The sequence below is a fragment of the Carcharodon carcharias genome, chromosome 17 (assembly GCF_017639515.1).
Source record: "Carcharodon carcharias isolate sCarCar2 chromosome 17, sCarCar2.pri, whole genome shotgun sequence".
NCBI lineage: Eukaryota > Metazoa > Chordata > Chondrichthyes > Lamniformes > Lamnidae > Carcharodon > Carcharodon carcharias.
Genome location: NC_054483.1, coordinates 36,147,398 through 36,174,690, shown reverse-complemented (window position 1 = coordinate 36,174,690; position 27,293 = coordinate 36,147,398). Strand labels below are relative to the sequence as shown.

Here is a 27,293-nt window from a genome sequence, read left to right as displayed (position 1 = left end):
TTGCCCTTAGCTGATGAACTTCACCCTCCTGGGGAGATGGTGGTGTAGTAGTAATGTCATTGGACTAGTAATCCAGAGGCCCAGGCTAATGCTCTGGGGACACAGGTTCAAATCCCATCACAACTGGTGGAATTTGTATTCAGTTAATAAATATGGAATATAAATCTCGTCTTAGCACTGGTGACCATAAAACTAACACTGATTGTTGTATAAATCTATATACTTTAGGGAAGGAAATCTGCTGTACTTACCTGGTCTGTCCTACATGTGATTCCAGGCCCACAGCAATCTGTTTTACTCTTAAGTGCCCTCTGAAATGGCCTTGCAAACCACTCAGTTCAAGGGCAATCAGGGATGGGCAACAAATGTTGGCCCTGCCAGCGATGCCCACATCCCATGAAAAAATAAAAACAAAGTCAGCCTCAGGATAAGCGGTCGGCCATTTTGGCTGAGATGAGAAAATTCTTCACTCAGGGTTGTAAATCTTTGGAATTCTCTACTCCGGAGAGTTGTCGATGCCCAGTTGTTAAGTACATTCAAGACGGGTCGATCGATTTTTGGGAATTAAGGGATATGGGTACAGTGTGCGAAAATGGAGTTGAAATAGAAGAACAGCCATGAAATCGTCCAACGGTGGAGCAGGTTTGAAGGACAAAATGGTGTACTTCAGATCCTATTTCTTATGTCAGTTGTATCTGCTCCAGAAGTGTTTGCTAGGGTAGTATAGAAGAACTATACTTTATATCTAAGCTGTTTACACCATCAGTATAATTTCCAAAATCACTCACTGGGATAATTAATATAATGGACCCAATTGTGCAGTTTTGAATCAGTTTGATATAAATGGGAGTCTAGAGTTTGAGACTGATAAGCTCAGCCAGTCAGATTGACAGATTAAAATGTGAACAATCAGCTCGTACATATGGTTTCTTATACTTTTATTAACATAAAAAGTTAATGTTTCTCTAAAAACATTTTGCAATGCAAAAGTAGCTTCAGTTGCATAACTACCAATGTTTCAAGCAGCTAGGAAGTCCACTTTTGTTTTTTTTTTGTTCTAAACAGTTCACGGTTATTCAGAACTTTGTACATCTTTTGTTCTACAAACACATTCTTAAACTACAAAAATCCATGACACATGCAGTGCTTTGGTCAGCTGCAACTCACTGAAATAATTATATAACAATATGGTTGACTACCCTGGGAGTCCCAAATCACACATCATGCAGGCGTTCCATTTTCCCTGGACTTCCCCTGGTCTTCACATGAGATTTCACCCTGTTTTAAATCAAAGTTAAAGGAATATAATAAATCAGTGACAAATTAAACCAAACATGAAAGGTCACATGGATGAAACATGAGAAGAAGTGAAAGTACAGAGGTTAGTTGCTCCTGCCACGATTGTGACTGAAGCACTGAGGTGTGCAGAGCCAATGTTCCAGTGTGATCTGCACTAAGTCTGATGCGCTCAGTCAAGCCCTAACAAAACAACAGGACTCAGTGCCCGAAATATCAGCCACAGCTCTTCCATGTGACTCCTGCTGGAATTGTGCGTGACCTTGCCCATGTCCACACCCCTTATGTGCATGTTCTCAAGGGCAATTAGGGATGGGCAATAAATGCTGGCCAAGCCAGCAATGCCCACATCCATTAACAAATTTAAAAAGTGTCCACGTCTGTGTTCACATGTGTTACATGCATCTATGCATGCGTGTGTCTGCTTGAACCCACATGCACATGTGCATCCACATGAATGTGCCTGTATCTGTGTGAACACTGTGAGATGCAGGACATAAGGAAGACTTGTGTACTCTTCTCTGAATGGTGCCTTTGGATTCTCTACATCCATATGAACTGCTGAAACAAGCAGATGATTCCTTACTTTAATATCTCATCTTAAAGACAACACAGCATTCCTTCAGTACAGCACTGCCTGACCAGCCCATATCCATAGTCAAGTCTCCGAGTGAATCATGAATCCATAAGCTCTGATTCCCTCAACAGTGCGACTAAAGCAAGCTGACCGAGGAGGGGGAAAGGTTACACTTTTGGAAGGGCAGAACCTAGGGAGAGCCACACTGCCAATGCAGCAGTGCATACAAGAAATTAAGGCATTTCTCAAGGAGCAGAGAGGTTCTCCCAGTTTCTTGACTAACATTCATCACTCAACGTCACAAAACACGTTTATCTCACCACATAACATGTACAGCAAAGAAGCATGCCATGTGGCCCAACAGGTCTATGACAGCATTAATGCTCCAGAGGATGTTCCTCCCACCTTATCAACATATCCTTCTATTCCTTTCTTCCCATGTGCTTAAATTGGTTCTTCTTAAATGCATTGATCCCATTCGACTGAACCATTCTTGATGATAGTTCCACATTCTAATCACTGTCGGGGTAAAAACAGTTTCCCCGAGCTCCCTACTGGATTTTGTACTGACCACCTTGCTGTAAAGGTCTTTATTTTCTGGTCTTACCCACAAATGGAAACATCGTTTCTACATCTACCCAGTCACTTTTGTGATTTTACAAACTTTCCATCAGGTCACCCGACTCTTCTCTTCGCTTGAGAAAGGGGCGCCAGCCTATTCCCTTTATGTGTTGTTTGTGGGAGTTTGTGGTGTACAAATTAGCTGCCAATTTACCCAATTGCAACTACACTTCAAAAGTACTTGATGAAACACTTTGAGACATCCTGAAGACATGAAAGGTCCTGTATGAATGCAAGTTTGTTCTTTTCTACTCCAAAATGTGACAGTGCCTTGTGAAGAAGGAGGAGGAAGAGTTGGTGAAATATTTACCTTTACCTGTTTAAGGACATTGTGAATTTCCTCCATAACTGATGATAGTTTCTTGCTGGTGTTAGTCAGCTGTTGTTCCAAGCGTAGCTTCGCCTCCTCATAAACCTTCAAGTTCTCCTCAGCACGTGTCAGGGTTTTCTTACTTTCTTTTAGCTCCAATGACAGACTTTTGCTCGTAGTCTCCAGGTTGGATATCTGCTTTGTTCGGTCTTCTATATAAAGCAAAAATATGGTGAACTGGTAGATTTTCCCTTGGATTTACTCACTGATAGTCTAGGATCCAAGTGTTATCCAGACAGTTTATACACAATCCTAGCTTGCATATCACTTTAAACAACTGCACATCAAATGACAGACAAGGTAAAAACGTTAACACGCCGTAATGAAGCGTCCAGAAATTATATATCATTAGCACTTTATGTAACTTGTTTAAGTTGCAAGAAAGACTGATTTTTCCTCTCTCTAAGCCCCTTATTCTCGGTTATTTGTTATTTTTTTTTCTTCCACCTCCTATGATGGATTAGCACATTTAAGGACTTCAACAGCTTGTTTATTCTTCCCTCCCCAATTCCTTTCTTCCACAATTATATGAAGTATCTTTTTCTCCCCTACCTCTCTGCAGTAGATTTGTATCTTTCTGAAACTGTTTACATAGTTACACAGTACTTACAGCACATTAACAGACCATTTGGCCCAACTGGTCTATGTTGGTGTTTATGCTCCACATGAGCCTCTTAATTTTCTCAATTTTTCTTTATTCATTCGCAGGATGTGGGCTTCGCTGGCTGGACCAATATTTGATGCCCATCTCTAGTTGCCTGTGAGAAGGTGGTGGTAAGCTGCCTTCTATTCTTTTCTCTGTGTGTTTATCTAAATTCCCCTTAAAAGCATCTCCTGCTCCATGTGGTAGTGAGTTCCACATTCTAACTCTGGGTAAAGAAATTTCCCCTGAATTAACTATTGGATTTACTAGTGACAAGTTTGTCATCGCCCCTTGTCCAAGTCTTGCCCACAAGTGGAAACATCCTCTCTATGTCGACATGCCCTCTATCATCCCTCAGTCATTTTGCTGCTGGAGAAAAGAGCCACAGCCTGTTCAGTCTTTCCTGAAAGGTCACTTCAGTTCTGGTATCATTCTGATAAACTTGTTTTGTGGTTTCACCAGCGCTTTTATATCCTTTTCATAACATAACAGAACTGTTCACAGTTCCATAAACATTTAAAATGATTTCTTTGCTTTTCTATCTATCCTACGAGAGATTAGCCCCATACAGTTGTCATAACAATTTTTTTTATTCGCTCATTGGGCATGGGTGTGGCTGGCTAGGCCAGCATTTTATTGTCCATCCCTAATAACCCTTGTTCAGAGTGCATTTAAGAGTACATTGCTGGTGTGGGTCAGGAGTCACATGTAGGACAGACCAGGTAAGGACAGCAGATTTCCTTCCCAAAAGGGCATTAGTGAACCAGATGGGTTTTTATGACAATTGACAATGGTTTCATCATTAGACTTCTCTCATTGCAGATTTTTATTGAATTCAAATTCCACCATCTGCCTTGGCTGGATTCGAACCCGAGTCCCTGGAGCATTAACAGTCCAGCGACAATACCACTACGCAACGCCTCCTTCTGGACATCTCCAAAAGCCAGTTGGCCATTTATCAATTCTGAGCTGATAATTAAAGCACTTCATAAACATCACATCTTCAGCACCAGTATAGATATTAACCTCCTCACCAACACAAAGGCTTATTTTAAACAACATGCTTGCTAGGATTTTTAATAAATAGGAAGAATTGGGTTATTAGATTTGTATGTTCTTTTGATGCTTGCTTGTGACTGATATTACCACAGCACGAAAGCACGGTATAGGTGTAGTTAGTTATACATGCAGGTAAATGGAGTTCCCATATTGCATCTAATTCTCTCTCATAACTAGACTACAGTGGCTGAAATTCCCCAGCTCCCAAAGCTCGGACTGAAGCAAAACTCAAGATGCAAGTCCCAGAGAAGCATCTTTCTGTGAAGAAAAAAGGATTTATAAAATTAAATGATTATCATTTAATTTTAAGTTTTTTTGTGGATTAAACGGTGCGTGGGATAGTTAGAATATTTTTTATTATTCATAGAATCATGCAGCACAGAAGATGTTCATTTGGCCCATCGTGCTCATGCCCAGTCTTTGGAAGATATAGTTCACTCTCCTGCTCTTTTCCCTGCAAACCCCCACAAATTTTTCCTTTTCAAGTATTTATACAATTTCTTTATTATTGAATTTCTTAGGTTCAATTCCCATTTGGTTTGGGTTTGACACAAGCCAGGTAGGTCCAAGCTTTGCACATGACTTGGCTAAGTACTGAGCCAAACAATTTCCAGAAAGGTCTATCGGTTCGATTCACCATAAGCTCTTTGCTGGGTAATGCAATCCAATGAGACTGAGGTGGGGGAAATCAGCTGTATATAAAATTTGTACTAGCTCACATTGGAAAGGTATCAAAATCATTCAGGGATCCTGACTGCTGTCTTGTGTGGACATTGAATGAAGATGAGATAGAATTGTGTCCTCTACAATTAACTGCCTACTGGCACTCACTGTCTATAATGTTTAAACGATGTCCACTTGGGTGACATGATGGAAACCTGTCAGCCCTCGAGGAACTGTACCCCAAGAGTCAGCATCTTTACAAGGGAAGAAAACTGGGGTCACAGGGAGCTGCTGGGGCTCACCTGCAGGGTGAAGAAATTGTGCATCTTTAGGCTGATCACATACATAATCAACTATCTTAACAAATCAAGTTCCCACCTTTCTCTGTAGTAGCATTGCTTGTTTGCTATTCATGTATACCCACAATCACACACACCCATTTTCTTACCCATCTTGCCCTCCAGTGCCTGTACTTTCAACTCCATTTCCGCCCGAGTCTTTTCACTTTTTTGTAACTTTTGCAGCAAACTCCCCACGTCCACCATCGCTCCATTATAAACGATTAGATTGCTACTTTCTGCCCCGTCGCTGGATTCTGGTTTCACTGTTAAACTAGGCAACAAGAGTTTGTTTCCTACAATAAATGCATAAAGAAGCATGTCATCTCTGGGATCTGGGTTCAAATTTAGCCAATAACAATGGAACAAAAATCACTACTTTTATGGAAAATGAACTTGGGACAGTGTAGAGAGAGCTTTACTCAGTGTCTAACCCAGTGATGTACATGTCCAGGGAGTGTTTGATGAGGACAGTGTAGAGGGGGCTTTACTCGGTGTTGCCCTGGGAGTGTTTTTGGGGTAGTGTAGAAAGAGCTTTACTTTGTCTCTAACCTGTGTTGCACATGTCCTTGGAGTGGTTAATTGGAGAATGTTGAAGGAGCTTTACTCCTAGTCATTGTCAGAACAGATGTGAGGGAGACGGGGAAATTGGGAGAAGGGATGTGTTCTTAGAGAAAGCAAGGTGGGAAGAAGTATTTGGAGGTAGTTGTGGGCTCATAGTGTATATTAGTGGACAGTCTATCCCCAGAATGAAGGTAGAAAAGTAGAGCAAGGGAAGAATCAGAGATGATTCATGTGCATGAAGGAGTGGAAGTTAGAAACAAAATGAATTTCTCCAGCTCAGGATAACTACTAGAAACAGAACCTACTCTGGCCCACTTCCTCACCTATTTTTCTAGTACAGATTACTGTGTCAAACTTGCTTGCTATTCTTGCCCACACTGCAAAATATTTTCATTTTATATTTTAAACTCTACAAGTGGATGCGTTCTGCCTTTTTCCACTGGGGGCAGAAGCACAAAGGCTGCTACCGATCCTTGATTCCTGGGGTAACACTGGGTGCTCACAACTCTTAAATATCTCCTTAGATTCACCTAATCCTTCACCCAGAAGGGTGTGACCAGGTAATTTGGCTGGCTAAGTACTAATGAGTGTAATGATGTAGACACTAAAATCCCCCTCACTCCTCTTCTTGATGTTGTGGACCATTCTAATATTGTTCAACCTCATGCACATACTAGCTCGCCCAGTACAGTCAGTCAGATAATACACCAAGGATCGGTTGGGATAAAGACCATTGCGTCTAGACCACCATCCCAACAATCATCTACTTCAAGGAGTTCTTTCTGATCTCTGCCCTATATTTGCTCCTCACTCTGTGACCCATAGCACTCAGCACCTCCCTTCTCCACCACTGTCTCCTATCCTGCCTACCCAACAGCAGGGAAGAAAAGCAGACAATCAGAAGATAGACACAATCACAAGACAGAAACAGAAAAAGCTATTAGACAAAAGGAAGCAGAAACAAACTGGAGAGAAAGAAAGAGTAGCATAAGAACGACTGAGACAAGAGAGATGGACCATGTTCTCCAATATTCCCACCCAGGTAAAAGTATATATATATATGTAGTGGCTTTTGTTATTTTAAATTAGCTCTAAATGAAGTTTTAAAATCACACTAAACAAACAATATTGGTGAATTCCAGGCTGAAATTTATTATTGTACTTCAACTTGGAAACTAAGATTGAAGCTCAATACCCATAGTGCAAGACATCGAAGAAAAACAAAGGAATTATTAGCTGTTACCTTTCTTGGGGTTTAAAAGCCTGTAGACTGTAGAAAGAGAGTGAAGGAAGTAAGCAGTGTAGCAAAAATTGAGTCATTCTGGAGGTAGCTTATGGGCTGTCTTTATCCTGTACTTCTTAGTTTAAAAACAAGAGCTTTCAAAAAGCAAAGAGACCAATCCCTAAACCATTTCTGCAAATATATGACTTCAATGCTTTGGATCTGCATGAAATATATCAGCCAACAGCACTGATAACATGTCTCTGAAAACACAAAACTGAGCAGAACCAAGTGTTACATACAATTAGCATGTACCTCTGGGTTACTAAGCCTCAATATTTTTTGATTGTGTTAGCTTCAATATAGCTAGCACTTGCCAGACACCCAACATGCCTTAATGTATACATTATGAAGTTGATTGGTCAAAGTCCTAACTCTCTGATTGATTCAGGGAGACTGGTTTTATGGACATCAGAATTGGATAACTTCATGGTTTTGAACTAATGATAACAGGTCAAGAGGTAAAATGCAACTCAGTGGGCAAGATACCAAAGAAATTCCAAGAAAGACTGGAACCATATAGGTACTGGCAGCTACTCCTTTTGAGAAGTGTTGATCTATTTGATTTTTCAAAGTTGCAAAGAATGCCATTTAAAGGAATTCAACTGATTGTTTTAATCTTTCAAACTGTAGTGACTGATAAACCAGCAGCTAGTGCTAATTTCTGTGAATTACTCCATTCAGGAGTGAACTGTTGAGTCCTCTCATCTGTTACAGAAGTTGTCTGGTATGAATGTTATTAGCTATCTGATGTAGCGTGGGCATGCACTGGAAATCCTAGCTACACGCTCAGAAACAATAAATCGGACCCGTTCATCCAGGGAACACAATTCCCACATTACTACAGGCACGAAATCAAGCTTAAGTTTATAGCTTGTCTGTAGGAACAGGCTCTTACTTAGAACATAAGGAAAAATATCTTGAGAAGATTAGACTTTTGAAAGAGTTTCACAACTGTTAGAGCCTGGAACAGTTAGAGAAGGTGCATTACCCAACAAATTATCAGATTCCACCTCACTGTCTGGCACTTTTGCTTCATCTTTTGAGCCATCGGTTAGCTTCCTGTACAGGCAAGAATCTCGCAGCACCACTTTACTGATTAACTTCTTAACCTGCAAATAAAAATAAAAAACACATGATTACTACAGGAAAACTGCTAATTATTCCCTTCCCTACTTTTGAAGGTCTTGATTCTTGCTCAGTTGTTCCACTGGTAGTTCGTCACTACCTCACGTGTTACTATTGGTCAGATATGAACCTAGATAGGGAATGTACTCAGGCAATTCATCTATGGGAGGCATCATGCTATATCAGCACAGCACAAATCACTGCACTGCAATTAGGAGTGGTTGAATTTGCCCTCTCCAGCTCAAGGACAGGAACCAAACATTGCCCCAGCTGTGATCAGCTAACCCAGGAAAGACTTGGACAAGGGAATCTTCCAATTTTTCAGACTGAGCTAGATATCGACTTCACCAATGCAGACATCGAGGGAGTGTAAAATTACTGATCAGAACCACAGTTATTGGACAGCAGAAATAGGAGCCCCAATTTTTTTCTTTTCCTAGTCCAGAGGTACAATAATTTGTGACTAAATATTTCAACAAAGGATGAAATTTCTCCCAGGGAACTATTTGGGATTTGGGTTCTGCCAGGCTGTTTGGCTCTGAATTTGCGTACAGTTTATTCATGACTCATTTTCATTTTACTTTATTGTGGACTATGTTAGTGGTGCAAAGTGCTACATCATTTGGACATATCCCAGACTGTGATACTGTTGCAAATATCTAGTTCACGGTTCATGTCTTTTAAAATATAACTTGCAATTTTAAGAATTAAAAGTTTAACTGCAGAAAATAGGATAAATGCAATGAAAGCAAGCTTGGAGGTTATTATACTTAAAATGTTGGGGCCATGTTGTCTTAAGAGGTTAATGGCTACAAATGGCAAGGTAATTAAAATGCTGGGCTTTAAAGATTGCCAGGTCACCTAAAGAAACAGCGGTTTTAAAGGTGAGCCAGGTTTGTTTAGTACAGTCCGACTGGAAGAGATAGAGCTATCAAACAGCAGTTGGGCTTATCCTGCTGGAGAGTTGGAAACTCAATGTCTGCAGCGCTTGCAAACAAATGCAGCTTAAAGAGATGTTTTTGTTTTACGGCTTGGAGCTAAATTAGTTTAAAAGCATTCAGTGAACCCTGAAAGATTGCAAAACCCATTTACTTCATCAGATCAAAGAAGAAATTGTATATGAGGGATAGTTAATTTAAAGGTCAGTTTGAGGACAGCCCCTAGCAGGCTAGGTCATCATTGAGGTGCGTGGAGTTTAAGAAGGTTCTCTGGTTTTAATTTATCTGACTGTGTGCTGGGAGAGAAAGTTGGACTTGACGCAGTTTGCAGCTCATTGAGAGCAGATAGCCAAATTAAATGATAGTTAGATAGACCTGTACAGTAAGCAGAGTAAAATACTAACTTCATCAATGACTGCATAGAAGGTGGGTGAGGCTTAATCTCAGTTTGAATCTTGTGAGAGAACAGAAGTTGGAAAATTGCCTAATTTGAAGCTAGTGAGAGAATCTACAATGAGCCTCACAGAGTCTTATTGTAAAGTAAAATAATCAGCTGAATTAGCTTGGAAGTATTGAAAAGTAACCAGAACAAGTGACTGAGGCATCCACAGTCAAAAGACGGTAAATGAAAGTTTTACCTCTGAGAATAGCTGGAGCTGAAGAGAATTCTCCAGAGGACTGTAGTACACTTATACTTCCTGCTAATACTTCCGACAGAATTAAATAACTTAAGATTGATGTAACTTAGAGAATTCTTGGGGGAAGTAAGAAGTAAACCGCAGTGCATAACATTGGGAGTCATAAACCACATTGTTACATTAATGGCACTTCTTTCGTTTAAGTCTTTTACATTCAATAAAGTTTGTTCTGTTTAAAAAAAGTAAAATCTTGTGATGTAATTCTAGGGCTCCAATTTCTTTTTAAATGTTAATAGTCCCTAACTGGATCGTAACAATACTGTAAACTCAATTGTGTATAATAAACAGAAGAGGTATTGTACCTGTGCACGTGAAAGATGAAGTCCGAGAGTGTAGATGATTTCTTCAAGATCTTTCTCAAGCAGAAAACCACAATAACTTTGATCAAAATAAACAAAGGCGAGAAGAAGATCCTTGTTGTGTGTGAATAGCTGTTTCTTTTCCTTAAAGAGTAAAGACAAGTGCAGTCAGATTTTATAGGTGATCAGTGATTTTAGCCTAGAAAATGTGCTTAGTTTTGTCCTACATACCAATGTACGAATTAGGGCCACTCAGCCCCTTGAACCTGCTCCGCCATTCAATAAGATCATGGCTGATCCGAATGTAACCTCAACCCCACATTCCTGCCTTACTCCCGGTAGTGTTTCATCCCTTTCTTAATCAACAATCTATCTAGCTCTGCCTTAAAAATATTCAAAGACTCTATTTCCATTGCTTTTTGAGGAAGAGAGTCCCCAAAGACTCTCAATCCTCAGAGAAAAAAACTTCTCCTCATCTGTCTTAAATGAGCAATCCTTTATTTTTAAAAAGTGACTCCTAATTCTAGATTCTCCCACAAGAGGAAAGATCCTATCCACATCCATCCTGTCAAGACCCCTCAGGACCTTAAAGGTTTCAATTAAGTCACCTCTTACTCTTCTAAATTCCAGTGTATACAAGCCTAACCTATCAAACCTTTCCTCATAAGACAACCCACCCATACCTGCTATTGGTCTAGTGCTCTGAACTGCTTCTAATGTATTTACATCTTTCTTTAAACGAGGAGACCAGTGCTCAACACAATACTCCGGATGTGGTCTCACCAATGCCCTGTACAACTGAAACATAACTTTCCTACTTTTGTATTCAATTCTCCTCACAATAAATGATAACATTCTATTAGCTTTCCTAATTACTTGCTGTACCTGCATACTAACCTTTGTGACTCGTGCACTTGGACACCCAGACCCCTCTGAATCTCAGGGCTCTGCGATCTCTCACCATTTAGATAATATGCTTCTTTTTTATTCTTCCTGGCAAAATGAACGATTTCACATTTGCCCATATTATACTCCATTTGCCAGATCTTTGCCCACCTGTCATACCCAGTGAAGGCATGTCCTATTAATAACTTCAAACATGGACTGTGTTCATATATAATTGCTCAGAATAGTCTTTCATTTAAAAAAAAAGGTCACTGACAAGACTGCTTAAGATGGTTGCCAGGGTCAGATGACTTTTGGCAATTTCTGCCTCAAACCTCCAGCAAGTTCCTGATTGAATAACTGTGGGTGGGGCCTCCCGCTTGAATGGACATGCCCAGATGGTAACCCTCAGTGGAAGTCATACTTGCCATTGTTTGTAGTTTATTCCAAACTCAGAATCAATGGACTGCCAGACTCCATGTCTCCAAGCTTACACTTCAACAAAACGGAGCTGAAGAGGTCAGTTACCCACAAGCCAATGCGAAAGGCCACCATCTATCTCCTGTTGTGAGTAATGGCTTCAGACTTCGAAACATTCTGGGTGGACAATACTAGTATTGGTCATGTGACCAAAACCAGCCTGGGATAACAAGTTTATTATCTGAAGACCTAGAAAGACCTGCACAGTCGGAGGAGAACCTCAAGCTGCAGAACAGCAGCACTAAAAGACAGCATCATCCTTGCCTCTAAGAAAAGGAGGCTGTAAAATCTTAAATGCCTCCCAGCCTGATTCCTAAGTCCAAGTTCACCTATAGAGAAATTGGACATCCTGATATGAAAACTACAGCCACTTTGGGATCTAAACATTCATCTCTTTGAGCGAATTAATCCTAATTTCTGACACCAGCTTTTTGACTTCATCTAAACTTGAATTCAAGACTAGAGATGACTATGTTCTTTACAGGACCCACAACGATTGTTCTCCTCCAACGAACCAAACACGAGAACTGTGAGCTAATCTTTTGTTTAAAACTTGTAAAAGTACACTATTTTAACTTGATTTTTTTTTGCTCAGGCGTGTTTATGTGTGTGCACATGAGAGATTGCTGAGTGATTGACATAGCATTTAAATTTTCGGGGTAAACATGTGAATAAATAATCCTCTTTATTTAAACCCACAAAAGCTTGCTGCTGTTATTCAAACTGACTACACATTCAAAGGGGCTAGGACACATACACTTTCCTTTGTAAAACCACACTGATTACAGGTAGTAAGAGAAATGATACAAGGGTTTCAGTTCTCTCCTGATTCTGGCCATAACAAATCCTTAGCCTGTATTTTCACTGAGACTGTTCAGTGTGCTGGTAATATAGCACACAACTGGGACAATCAAACTGTAATGCCCTGTAAAGGCATGTCATGTTCATAAATTTTAAAACATAAACTACTCAGTGTTGAATTTTCTAGCACTGAATTTTCTTTTCAAAACGGACAATGATAGGCTGCACAAGATGGCTACCGGGGAGTCACCTGACTCGGTCTGTGGATTCAAAACCTGCCACGCTATCTCAAAATGACCAAAGGACATATTCCAGACTGGAGGTCTGAAACTATCCAGAAAGATATTTCCTGACTTGAATGGGTCGTTCTGAAAACAAGACAGTGAATGCTGCAAACCCCCAGGATTCATGTCTGCAAATGAAAGCACAGGTTGTAGCTTAATAACCCAAGCCCAGCACTGTATTTGGAAAGGGGAACTGTAAGAAACGACATAGTAAGGCAGCCATATTGGTCTGCCTATTTCAATCTTTAAGTGCTGTTTGCATGACAACTGAACAACGGCAGAAACAGCAGCAGCAGCAAAGACAGCAACACCGATGCCTTAAGAACTGGACACCATGATTCCGTAAGGTCTCCAAGCCTGTTCCTTTTCGAGTCCACCAATATAGCAAACCGACCACCTATTAACAAGACTACAGGTAGCTAACTCTGTGATCTGCAGAAAGTCTATCTCTTCAAGAAAATCCTGCAACCCTCAGACTTCAACAATTGAATTCATCAAACTACACAAGTGAAAAACCTCGACTTCGTTAGGTGTGTGTGTTTTCCGAGATTAGCAACCAACTGAATTATGAACTATCCTTTTCTTTAGAACTTGTAAAAGTACACGACTTTCTTTCACTGTATTTTATTTGAGAGAATGCATGTGTGTAAGAGAGTGGGTGAGTGACAAAGCATTAAGATTTTTTGTGTGAATGTGTGAATAAATAATTCTCTTTATTTATTTAAACCCATGAAAAGCTTGCTGCTGGTTACTCAAATTGTCCTCACACTCAGGGGTTAAGAAATACACACATCCTCTTTTTCAAAAACACACTGATCACAGGCAGTAAGGGAAAGGAAGGGAACAGGTGTTTCAGTTTTCTTTCAATACTGTCCGTAACACACACTGAAACCAGTATAAGTTTTGTGTAATACTCTCAATTCATCTGCAAAAGTTGTCAATTCACCATTGGTTCTCCTATCACCATGACCACTAGTGGCACAAATGCACCCATCAAAACCTTACTATTAGGAGTTCAAAATACTTTCTCGAGACACAAGCCAAGTTTGAATGGTCAAATTTTGTGATAGCCCTGGGCAGGGGTGGGGAGCGTATTTCTTAGTCCAAGTGTAGAAAAATTAACATGCATGCAACATCCCATTTCATCAAAAGTCTGCTGACAGCAGTTACAAACTGAGTATGCACCTTCTCTTTAGAAGTGTTTTCTCTGGATCTCCTTGTTCCTTCCCCTCTGTCATCCTTTCGATCTCTGTCATTCTCTTCCTCATCTCTATCTGTTGAGAGCAAATCAAATAAAATATCTCAAATGAAATTGTTCATAGCAAATTGGATTATATTGACAAGAGTGAAATATCATTTAATGGATGATGCATTATTCAGCTGTCAAGGTGGAGCTATGTTTAAGGTCTCCCTGCACTATAGGCAGGCAGGCTAACATGATAATCAAATTGAGATGAGCTGTTCTTTACTCAAGGAAATTTGAAGATTACTTGTGAGTTTTTGTTTGCAGTTCAGAAGCAACAACACGTTACATTTTACATAGAAAAATGTCCCTAGGAGCTTCACAGAGTGAACAAAAAAGGAAAAATTATGAGCCAGGGTGAAATGTAAGGAGGGTTGACAAAAACCTTGGTTGATAGGATGGGTTTTAAGAAGCCTTAAAGGCAATGAGGAATAAAGACACGGTCGGGGTGTGGGGGGTCCAGAGAGGAGAGCCCAGGTGACCGTGAAGGCAGCAGCAGGGATGCGTAGAAGGTCAGAGCTGTAGGGCTGACAGGTGAAAGGTGCTTTCAGAAACAGGGTAAGATGAGGCTTTAGAGGATTGAAGTAATATCCACAAAATATCAATGCAGAAACCAATGGCAGACTAGAAGTACTGGTGTAAAAACAAAAAAACTGCGGATGCTGGAAATCCAAAACAAAAACAAAACCAGAATTACCTGGAAAAACTCAGCAGGTCTGGCAGCATCGGCGGAGAAGAAAAGAGTTGACGTTTCGAGTCCTCATGACCCTTCGACAGAACTTGAGTTCGAGTCCAAGAAAGAGCTGAGTTTTTCCAGGTAATTCTGGTTTTGTTTTTGTTTTAGAAGTACTGGTGGTTGAGTGTGTGCAATGTGACGTGAATTAATGGAATATTTAAGTGATGCATCACTGAAGTCCATGGAAATCGGTGGGGGGTTGGGGAGGGGCATTGGGGCAATGCTGGTTGAAGTCATACCCAGCAGAAAGGAAGATGGTTGTGGTTGGTGGAGGTCAATCATCTTAGTCCCAGGACATCTCTGCAGGAGTTCCTCAGGGTAGTATCCTCAGCGCAACCATCTTTAGCTGCTTCATCAATGGCCTTCCCTCTATCATAAGGTCAGAAATGGGAATGCTCGCTGATGATTGCACAATGTTCAGCATCATTTGTGTCTCCTCAGATACTGAAGCAGTCCATGTCCAAATGCAGCAAGATCTGGACAATAATCAGGCTTGGGCTGACAAGTGGCAAATAACATTCGCGCCACACAAGTGTAAGGTAATGACCATCTCCAACAAGAGAGAATCCAACAATCACCCCTTGATGTTCAACACCATTACCATTACTGAATCCCCCACTATCAACATCCTAGGGGGTTACCATTGACCAGAAACTGAACTGGACTAGCCATGTAAATGCTGTGGCTACAAGATCAGGTCTGAGGCTGGGAATTATGTGGCGAGTAACTCACCTCCTGACTCCCCAAGGCCTGCCCACCATCTACAAGGCACAAGTCAGGAGTGAGATGGAATGCTCCCCACCTGCCTGGATGAGTTCCGCTCTAACAACACTCAAGCTTGACACCATCCAGGACAAAGCAGTCTGCTTGATTGGCACCACATCCACAAACATTTACTCCCTCCACCACCGACACACAGTGGCAGAAGTGTCTACCATCTATAAGATGCACTGCAGCAATTCACCAAGGGTTCTTCACCAACACCTTCCAAACCCACGACCACTACCATCTAGAAGAACAAGGTCAGCAGACACACGGGAGCACCACCACCTGGAAGATCCCCTCCAAGCCACTCACCATCATAATTTGGAAATATATCTCCGTTCCTTCACTGTCGCCAGGTCAAAATCCTGGAACTCTCTTCCTAACAGCACTGTGGGTGTACCTACACCACATGGGCTGCAGTGGTTCAAGAAGGCAGCTCACCACCACCTTCTCAAGGGCAATTAGGGTGGGCAATAAATGCTGGCCTAGCCAGCAAAGCCCACATCCCATGAATGAATAAAAAAAATACATGGGAAAAATGTGGTATGATTGTATGCAATGAGGGAGGGGTTTGGAAGCCAGGGATTAGCCACATTGATCCGTGCAGAGAAGGAGATATTGTTGTCAGATAGGCTGAGGCTCAAAAATATAATGAAAATAAGGAAAGTAACTTATCTGCAAAGTTTGCTACATTTGTGTAAAAAATAATTTTTAGGTCTCTATTTTGAGACATTGAGTGCAGGATATTTGAGTTTGAGAATAAAATGACTGCAATATACATTTGAAGGATAAAGCAATTTGATTGGTCTACTTTGTTTTCATCAGTTGCCATAATGACTGATTTTAAACGAATGAAGTTATGTCAGAGTTTGCCAAAAGTGAGTAACAGAAGTGAAACAGGAAACATGTTACATAGATTTGTATATCTATATTCCTGTCACACATCAGACTAGTATATTTTCTGACTTTTTGTGTAAAGCCACAGATAAAATTTTACATAGCCACACACCAATTGTATTAACCTTGTTTTCTCAATCTTTGAGATTTTTTTTTGCCAATATTACATCAACATTTTATGATGGGTAAATCTCATCACACTGTGCACTACTATTTTATTTACTAACATTATAGAATCAAATACATCACAACTGAGCTCAACTGTCCTCACGTGCACTGCAGAGGTAATGGAGCAGTCATCAGGAGCAGGATCCCTGTCTGATTCCCCACCTCCTCATCCTTCAGCTTCTAAAGCCACGTGTAATACCAACAGATCCACCAGCATTCCTAAAACTTTTACCTTCTTCATCTTCGTCCTCAGCATCTTCTACATCCAAAGGATCATAATCGTCCTGGTTTGTGCCATCTTCCATTTCCTCATCCTCCTTAGAGTCATCCCTTTTTCTTAAACTTTTCTCATCCTTGTCTTTTTCTTCTTTCTGCAAAGGTTCATTAAAATGCTTTGTTTAGTTTTACACCATTAAGTGAATTACTTTTCCAGTTATTGAACTTAACCACATTTAACATAAATCACCTGTATATAGAATGTATGTTACGGCTATCAATCAAGGAACACAGGTTAGATGATAAAAGGAATAGTCAAGGTGAACACAAACCAAACCTACTGCTGAGAACATTGAGAATGAGAAACTATGAGAACACACTACACCAGATAGACAAATGGGCAAATAAAAGGATCATTTTCGCAACCCAGTTATCAGAATGTGGACTGCCCCGTCAATCAATTACAAAAGTCAAGTAGGAGCTGGATGATTGCTGATGGAAGGGGAATATAGGCAGATGGGATTAGTCTGGTGAGAATGGAAATGCCACCTACAGGGACAGGGGCAGCCCACTGGTGTCTCGGCAACATAGGCTTGACTCGTGTTTTTGACGTGTATGCTCATTCTTCAGGTGAGGTTAGGTACTGAGTATTGACAAGTTTTTTTTCGGCCACCACCAAGCCTGATCAAATCCTCAATCCACCCTTCCATACTAGGTAATACCATCACTGTACACAAGTCCTGATGGTATAAATAGCACTTTAATTCTTAAGTAACTGAATTCAAACCTTATTTAACAGAAACACAAAGGTACTCATTCAACTGATTATGTTTTCAACACAGAGCCTATAAAACACAGTACCTTTCGTCCATCCCTTTCTTCTTTTTTATCTCTTTCATCTCCTGATTTTCTCCTTTTGGTTTTTGGCTCATTACTCTCTTCATCTTTTTCTTCTTTTTTCTCTCTTTCTTTTTTCTCTTCTTTACGGTCTTTCTTGTCTTTTTCCCTTTTATCGTCTTTATCTGGGAGAGTGACCAGTGCTTTATATATCCGATAACCAAAGTCCCTCTGTAACATTTCATTGAAGAGTTCAGCAAACAGGGAGACCTACAAGTAAAACAGTGCCAGGAAGAAATTCATTACATTGACATCAGGAATCACAGCAAGAGCTCTAAAATTGGCCTCCGTGTCCTTCCAGTACAAGGAATGGAATCAATCCGAGTTCCGAAGACTGATTATTCAGATACTCCTGCTGGAACAGCCACGTATGTATACGTGGGTATGGTATCATAGCGGTTTTGTTACTGGACCAGTAATCCAGAGGCCTATGCTGATGAAGAGGAGCTCAAATGCTCATTACAGCATTTATAAATTCAGTTAATTAAATAAATCTGGAATACAAAACTAGTAATGGCAACCATAAAACAACCAGACTGTCATAGAGCTCCATCTGTTTCTTGAATGTCTTACAGGATATTCCTACATGGAAGGAAATCCTGTGAGGACAGACCCCATGGTAATATATTCCATTGAGAATTAAAGCAAGACTCCAAGCGAAACATGCACCATGCGGGGATAACTAAAAAAGAGAAGGGTGGTATAAAATTCGAAGAAAAGGTGTACAAAACTGCCAAGATTAGTGATAGACCAGAAGATGGGGAATTTTTTTTTTAGGAAACAGCAAAAGGTGAATAAAAAGAATAAAGGGGAAATTAGAATAGAAGTGTAAACCAGCAAGAAATATAAAAACAGACAATAAGAGCATTTACAGCTATATAAAAGGGAAGAGAGTAGCTAAACGCTGTCCCTTAGAGGATCAGACAGCAAATTAAAAATGGGAAACAAGGAAACAGCAAAGAGTTCAAACAAGTGTTTTGTATCTGCTTTCACGATAAAAAACAAAAAGCATCTCAATAGTAAAAAATCAAGGGGCAAAAGAAAGGGATGAACTGAAAGCAGGAAACTATAAGCCGGTTATCCTAATGTCTGTCATTGGGAAAATGCTGGAATATATTATTAGTAGTAGCAGGATATTTAGAAAATCAGATGAAAATCAAGCAGAATCATGGATAGAGAACTGGCTAACTGGAAACAGGGTTGGGACAACCGTGTCACTTTTGGGTTGGCAAACTGTAACTAGGGTGCCAGAGCAATCAGTGCTGCGGCCTCCAATGTTCATGATCCAAGTCAATGACTTGGATGAAGCATTCAAAAACAAAGTGGACTTATATGAAAAGGATGAATATGCAGGATTACAGGGAGAAGGCATGAGAAAGGTACTAAGGGAACTGCTCACTTGAAGCAATTTGGTGCAGACACAATGGGCCAAATGGCCACCTCCTGGCACTGTAACAATTCTGTAAAGGGACTGACTGTATTGCAGCCAAATTTGCTGACCAAAGATAGGTATGAAAGCAAGTTAAGGAGGAAAAAGATAGTATGCAAAGGTATGTAGATAGGCATTTGGTAGCACAGGACTTGAGTATTGCTGAAAAAGAGAGACATATTTTGTCAAAACTTTTCACCTTGCACTCATCAGGACAATTAGTAAGAAAATGCCAATGTCAAAAATTTGAGCAAGAGGTGAAGCTGGTTGTTTCACACTGCTACTATGCAGTAGCAACAAGTGATATTCATCACTACAACGATGCTGCCAACAAGCCAAAAAAATGCTCGGCCTATCACACGCAAGTAATGTGGTGTATGAACTTCACTGCCAGTGTGATGCTAGGTATGTAGGCCGTATGTCCCAAAGGCTGGCGGATCACATCAAACAGTATGTCCAGGCCGCTGTTTGCAATGGGCAGGGTAGAGATCGTACCCAACCAGCCCTTACTTGCAAAACTCAAAATACAGTGTCCAACATTAGATGTGATTCCGCGATTGAACAACTTTTGCTAAATAATCCTCAGTGTCCTAAAAATTATGCTGACAACAAATTTATTATCAATTGGGCTCACAGTGTGGCGCATTTACATGTACTGGAAGCTACATACATAGGGCCCTGTTCCTTTCAGACAGAAAGAACATGTTGCGTCTGTTTCAACAAAACAAATAAGTGACAGCTGGTTCATTCCCAGGGCAATGTCTTGACCAATCGGAGTCAAGCATCCTGGTTTAAATTTCAAACAATGCTTGGCAGTTAACTGCCAGTCACCAACAACTGGAGCATTCTCCATGGCAATACCTCTACTAATCAGAGTCCACTTGCCAACCAATCAGCACTGATTTCTCATACAGTACAAGTATGCCATTTCCCAAGACATCAGCATTTTCTTGCAAATTGTCCTGATGAGTGCAAGACGAAAAGGTTCAACAAAAAATGTCTCTTTTTTCAGCAATACTCAACAATGTAGATGGGTTAAGTGAGTGGGCAAAAATTTGGCAGGTGGGGTATAATGTGAAATTTTCCACTTTGGCAGAAAGAATAAAAAAGCAGAACATTATTTACTTGGAGAGGGACTGCAGAATACAACAGTACAGAGGCATCTGGGTATCCTTGTACGAGTCACAAAAAGTTAGCAAGCAGATACATCAAGTAATTAGGAGGCAAATGGAATGTTGGCCTTATTGCAAAGGGGATGCAGTACAAAAATAGGCAAGTCTCGCTACAACTGTACAAGACATTGGTGAGTAATCTAGAGTATTGTATAATTTTGGTCTCTTTACTTAAGGAGGGACATATTTGCATTGGAGGTAGTTCAGAATGGTTCATTAGATTTGTTTCAGGGATGCCTTTTGAAGAAAGGTTGAGCAGGTTGGGCCTATACGCATTGGAATTTAGAAGAATGAGAAATGATCTTATTGAAACATAAAAGATTCTGAGGGGGCTTGACAGGGTAGGTGCTGAAAGGTTGTGGCCCTTGTGGGGACATGCAGAACTAGGCGCATAGTTTCAAAACATGGGGTCTCCCATTTACGACAAAGGTAAAAAGAAATTTCCGCTCTCAGATGGTTATCAGCCTTGGGAATTCTCCACCCAACCGAGCAGCTGGATCATTGAATATATCCAAAGCCGAGTTAGACAGATTTTTGATCCTCAAGTGAGTCAAGGGTTATTTGGGGCAGGCACAAAAATGGAGTTAAGGCCATAATCAGATCAGACCACAAGATCATAAGGCGTAGGAGCAGAAGTAGGCCATTCGGCCCATCGAGTCCACTCCGTCATTCAGTCAGATCATGGCTAATGTAATAATCCTCAATTCCACCTCCCTGCCTTTTCTCTATAACCCTTGATTCCCTAACTGATTAAAAATCTCTCTATCTCCGCCTTGAATGACCCAGCTTATTCAAGCCTCTGCAGTAAAGAATTCCACAGATTTAACTACCCTCAGAGAAGAAATTCCTCCTTATCTCTGTTTTAAATGAGTGACCCCTTACTCTGAGATTATGCCCTCTGATCCTAGACTCTCCCACAGGGGGTAACAACCTCTCAGTATCTACCTTGCCAAATCCCCCTAGAATCTTCTATGTTTCAATAAGGTCGCCCCTCATTCTTCTAAACTCCAATGAGTACCGGCCCAGCCTACTCAACCTCTCCTCCTAAGAAAACAATTCCATACCCGGGATCAACCTAGTGAACCTTCTCTGGAGCGCCTCCAATGCCAGTATATCTTTGCTTAGCTAAGGGGACCACACCTGTTCACAGTATTCAAGGTATGGTCTAACTAGTGCCTTCTATAGTTTTAGCAAGATTTCCCTATTTTTATACTCCACTCCCTTTGAAATAAAGGCCAGCATTCTATTTGCCTTCCCTATTACCTGCTGAACTTAGATGCTAGCTTTTTGTGATTCATGCTCCCAAATTCCTCTGTGCTGCAGCTTTCTGCAGTCTTTCTCCATTTAAATAATATTCAGCTCCTCTACTTTTCCTGCCAAAGAGCATAATCTCACATTTTCCCACATTACATTCCATCTGCCAAGTTTTTTGCCCACTCACTTAACCTCTCTATATCCCTCTGTGGACTCCTTGTGTCATCCTCAAGATATGCCTTCCCACCTATTTTTGTGTCATCTGCTAACTTGGCAATAGCACATTCACTTCCTTCATCCAAGGCATTAATATATATTGTAAATATTTGAGACCTCAACACTGAACCCTGCGGCACTCCACTAGTTACAGGTTGCCATCCTGAAAATGCCCCCCTTAACCCAACTCTCTGTCTTCTATTAGTTAGCTAATCTTCTACCCATGCTAACATACAGAACCTCAACTATGATATTATTGAATGGTGGAATAGGCTTGAGGGGTCAAGTGGCTTCCTCCTGCACCTATTCATGTTCTCAATGTGGTTGCCCCTTAACTGTTCCCTGAAGGAGGCAGTGGCTTAGTAGTAATGTAACTGGACTCATAATCCAGGTGCCCAGGCTAATACTCTGGGGACAGAGGTTCAAATCTCACAAGGCAGCTGGTGGAATTAAAAGCCAGTCTCAGTAATAGTGACCATGAAACCATTGTTGATTGTTGTAAAAACCTATCTAAGTTTACTAATGTCCTTCAGGGAAAGAAATCTGCCGTCCTTATCTGGTCTGGCCCATATGTGACTCCAGACCCGCAGCAATGTGGTCAACTCTTAAATGCCCTCTGAAATGGTCTAGCAAGCCACTCAATTATACGAGGTCTAAAACCAATGAAACCAGACGGACCATCTGGCAAACTCAGCCCTGTTCACCCTGCCAAGTCCTCCTGCTAATACTTGTGGGCTAGTGCCAAAATTGGGACAGCGTCTCACATACTAGCCAAACAACATCCTGACATAGTCACCCTCACAGAATCATACCTGACAGATAATGTCTCAGACACCACCATCACCATCTCAGAGATGGCAACACAGTGGTATACAGACAGAAGGGAGTTGCCCTGGGAGTCGTCAACATCGACTCTGGACCCCATGAAGTCGCGTCATACATGAGCAAGGAAATCTCCTCCTGATTGCCAAGTACCGCCCCCGTCAGTTGATGAATCGGTGCACCTCCATGTTGAACGCCATACTCAGTGCTCCCTCCAAGTGGTAAGGGCACAGAATATATTCTGGGTGGGGGATTTCAACGTCCATCAACAAGAGTGGCTCGGTAGTACCATTACTGACCAAGCTGGCCAAGTCCTAAAGGACATAGCTGCTAAACTGAGTGTGCAGCAGGTGGTGAGGGAACCAACACTAGGGAAAAACATACTTGACCTCATCCTCACCAATCTGTCTACTGCAGATCCATCTGTCCATGGCAGTATCAGTAGGAGTGATCACCACACAGTCCTTATGGAGACAAAGTCCCATCTACACACTGAGGATACCCTCTATTGTATTGTGTGGTACTGCACCATGCTAAATGGGATAGATTTTGAACGGATCTAGCAACTCAAGACTGGGCATCCATGAAGCACTATGGGCCATCAGCAGCAGCAGAATTGTACTCGAACACAATCTGTAACCTCATGGCCTGGCATATCACCCCCGCCCCCCACTCTACCATTACCATCAAGCCAGGGGAACCAACCCTGGTTTAATGAAGAGTATAGGAGGGCATGCTAGGAGCACCACCAGGCATACCTAAAAATGAGGTGTCAGCTTGGTGCAGCTACAATACAGGACTACTTGCGTGCCAAGCAGTGGAAGCAGCATGTGATAGACAGAGCTAAGCGATTCCACAATCAACAGATCAGATCTAAGCTCTGCAGTCCTGCATATCCAGTCACGAATGGTGGTGGACAATTCACCTCACTGGAGGAGGAGGCTCCACAAACATCCCCAGCCTCAATGATGGGGGAGCCCAGCACATCAGTGCAAATGAAAAGGCTTAAGCATTTGCTACAATCTTCAGCCAGAAGTGTCGAGTGGATGATTCATCTCAGCCTCCTCCGGATGTGCCCAGCATCACGGATGCCAGTCTTCAGTCAATTCGACTCACTCCACTTGATATCAAGAAACAGCTGAAGGCACTGGATACTGCAAAGGCTATGGGCCCTGACAATATTCCGGCAATAGTACTGAAGACTTGTGCTCCAGAACTTGCCACGCTCCTAGCCAAGCATTTCCAGTACAGTTACAACACTTGGCATCCATCCGGCTATGTAGAAAATTGCCCAGGTATATCCTGTCCATAAAAGGCAGGACAAATCCAACCCGGCGTACCAGTCCCATCAGTCTACTCTTGATCATCAGCAAGTGATGGAAGGGGCCATCAAAAGTATGTCCAAGTGGCACTTGTTTAGCAATAACCTGCTCACTGACGCCCAGTTTGGGATCCGCCAGGGTCACTCAGCTCCTCACCTTATTACAACATTGGTTCAAACATGGACAAAAGAGCTGAGCTCAAGAGATGGGGTGAGAATGACTGCCCTTGACATTAAGGCAGCATTTGAAAGTGTGGCATCAAGGAGCCTGAGGAAAACTGAAGTCAATGGGAATCGGAGGTGGGAGGGGGAACTCTCCACTGGTTGGAGTCCTACCTAGCACAAAGGAAGATGGTTGTGGTTGTTGGAGGTCAGTCATCTCAGTCCCAGGACTTCACTGCAGGAATTCCTCAGGGTAGTGCCTGAGGCCCAACCATCAGCAGCTGCTTCATCAATGACCTTCCTTCCATCACAAGGTCAGAAGTGGGGATGTTCACTGATGATTGCACAATGTTCAGCACCATTCGTGACTCCTCAGGTACTGAAACAGTCCATGTCCAAATGCAGCAAGACCTGGACAATATCCAGGCTTGGGCTGACAAGTGGCAAGAAACATTCGTGCCACACAAGTACCAGGCAATGAGCATCTCCAACAAGACAGAGTCTCACCATCTCCCCTTGAGATTCAATGGCATTACCATTGCTGAATTCCCCACTTTCAACATCCTGGGGTTACCATTGACCAGAAACTGAACTGGGCTAGCCATATAAATACTGTGGCTACAAGAGCAGGTCAAAGGCAGGGAATTCTGCAGAGAGTAACTCACCTCCTGACTCCCCAAAGTCTGTCCACCATCTACAAGGCATAAGTCAGGAGTGCGATGGAATATTCCCCACTTGCCTGGATGATTGCACCTCCAACAACACTCTAGAAGCTCAACACCATCCAGGACAAAGCAACCCGCTTGATTGACAACCCATCCACAAACATTTTCTCCCTCCACCAGTGGCGCACGGTAGCAGCAGTGTGTACTAGCTACAAGTTACACCGCAGGAACACACCAAGGCTCCTTTAACAGCTCCTTCCAAACCCGTGACATCTATTACCTGAAAGACAAGGGCAGCAGATATATGGGAACACAAATTCCCGTCCAAGCCACTCACCATTCTGACTTGGAAATATATTGCCATTCCTTCACTGTCGCTGGGTCAAAACCCTGGAACTCCCTTCCTAACAGCACTGTGGGTGTACTACAGCACATGGACTGCAGCGGTTCAAGGAGGCAGCTCACCACCATCTTCTCAATGGTAATAAATGCTGGCCTAGCCAGCTACGCCCACATCCCATGAACAAATAAAAAATAAATAAAATGCCTAGCAAACCACTAGGTTGTACCAAACGGCCACAAATAAGAATAAAAATAAAACTGGACAATGACTCAGCTTCGTCCAAGGCAGGTCAACAATGGCACACCCAGCCCAGTTTACCCTACAAAGTCCTCCTGACTAACCCCTGGGGGCTAGTGCCAAAATTGGGAGAGCTGTCTCACAGACTAGTCAAGCAACAGCTTGACATAGTCATCCTCAGGGAATCATACCTTACAGATAATATCCCAGATACCACCATCACCATCCCTGGGTATGTCCTGTCCCACCAGCAGGACAGTCTCAATAGAGGTGGCGACACAGTGGTATACACTCCTGAGGGAATGGCCCTGGTAGTCCTCAACATTGACTCCAGACTGCAAGAAGTCTCATGGTATCAGATCGAACACTGGCACAGAAAACTCCTGCTGTTAACACCTCCCATCTTTCCTCGGCTGAACAATCAGTACTCCTCCATGTTGAGCATCACTTGGAAGTGGGACTCAGGGTAGCAAGGGGACATAATGTACTCTGGGAGTGGGACTTCAATGCCCATCACCAAGAGTGGCATGGTCATCACTACTGAGCTGGCAGAGTCCTGAAGGACACAGCTGCTAGACTGGACCTGGGGCAGGTGGTGAGATAATCAACAGGAGGAGAAAACCTACTTGACCTTGTCCTCAATCTGCCTGTCACAGATGCATCTATTCATGACAGTGTTGGTAGGAGTGACCACTGTATGTGGTCCTGTCTTCGTCCCCACATTGTGTGGTATGGCACTACCAACCAGTGATTAAGAACAAATCAAGCAACTCAAAATTGGGCCTCCAGGAGGCGTTGTGGGCTATCAGCAGTAGAATTGCATTCAAACACAATATGTAACCTCATGGCCTGGCATATTCCCCACTCTTAAACTACCATCAACCCAAGGGATCAACTCTGGTTCAATGAGAAGTGGAGGAGAGAATGCCAGAAGCTGCAGAGTTATTTTAACTTGTTGAAGCTGCAGTACAGGACTACATGCATTCTAAACAGCGACAGCAGCTTTCAACAGACAAAGCTAAGATATCCCACAACGAATGGATGAGATCAAAGCTCTGCAGCCCTAATCATGAATGGTGACAGACAACTAAACAACTAACTTGAAGATTGGGCTCCACAAACATCCCCATCCTCAATGATGGGGGAGCCCAGCATGAGTCCAAAAAACAAGGCTGAAGTACTTGCAAACATCTTTAGCTATAAATGCTGAGTGAATGATATACTTGAGCCTTCTCCTGAGGTTCCCAGTACCATACAGAGGCCAGTCTTTAGCCATTTGCTCCACATGATATCAAATATGATTTGACTGCAGTGGGTACAACAAAGGCTATGGGCCCCAGCAACATCATGGTTGCTGTGCTGAAGATTTGAGCTCCAGAACCAGCCTCGTCTTGAGAAAGCAGTTTCACTGGAGTTACAACACTGCCATCTGTTTGACTAACTGGGAAATCGCCCAGGTATGTCTGTCCATAAAAAGCAGGACAAATCCAATGCAGCCAATTACCGCCCAATCAGTCTACTTGCGATCATCGGCAAAGAGATGCTAGGTGTTGTCAGTAGTGCTATTAGGCAGCACAAACAAGCATCAACCTGCTCACCGAGTTTAGGTTCAGTTTGGGCTCTGCAAGGGTCATTTGACTCCAGACCTCATTACAGCCTTAGTCCAAACATGGAAAAAAGAGCTGAATTCCAGGTGAGAGTGTGAGATTGCCTTAACATCTAGGCAGTATTTGACTGAGCATGGTATTCAAGAGCACTAGTAAAATTGAAGTCAATGGGAGTCATACCTAGCAGAAAGGAAGACGGTTGCAGTTTTGGAGACCT

The 27,293-nt window shown here is 42.0% G+C and overlaps 1 protein-coding gene across 3 annotated transcripts in view; it reads right to left on the bottom strand.

Moving 5' to 3' along the window:
• Nucleotides 1-921: 921 nt before the first annotated feature.
• The window catches only part of ccar1 (cell division cycle and apoptosis regulator 1), a 125,633-nt gene continuing 99,261 nt past the window's right edge, over nucleotides 922-27,293 (bottom strand). For 2 of the 3 annotated variants that reach the window (XM_041209769.1, XM_041209770.1), the window contains exons 18-25: nucleotides 17,813-18,058; nucleotides 16,968-17,106; nucleotides 14,112-14,200; nucleotides 10,480-10,620; nucleotides 8,405-8,525; nucleotides 5,678-5,863; nucleotides 2,805-3,016; nucleotides 922-1,278 (exon numbers count right to left, since the gene is read on the bottom strand). In XM_041209769.1, the coding sequence (XP_041065703.1) occupies nucleotides 1,222-1,278; nucleotides 2,805-3,016; nucleotides 5,678-5,863; nucleotides 8,405-8,525; nucleotides 10,480-10,620; nucleotides 14,112-14,200; nucleotides 16,968-17,106; nucleotides 17,813-18,058 (1,191 nt within the window). In that variant the 3' untranslated portion in view covers nucleotides 922-1,221. The remainder of the gene's footprint in view (nucleotides 1,279-2,804; nucleotides 3,017-5,677; nucleotides 5,864-8,404; nucleotides 8,526-10,479; nucleotides 10,621-14,111; nucleotides 14,201-16,967; nucleotides 17,107-17,812; nucleotides 18,059-27,293) is intronic. The other variant, XM_041209771.1, reaches the window with a different exon arrangement.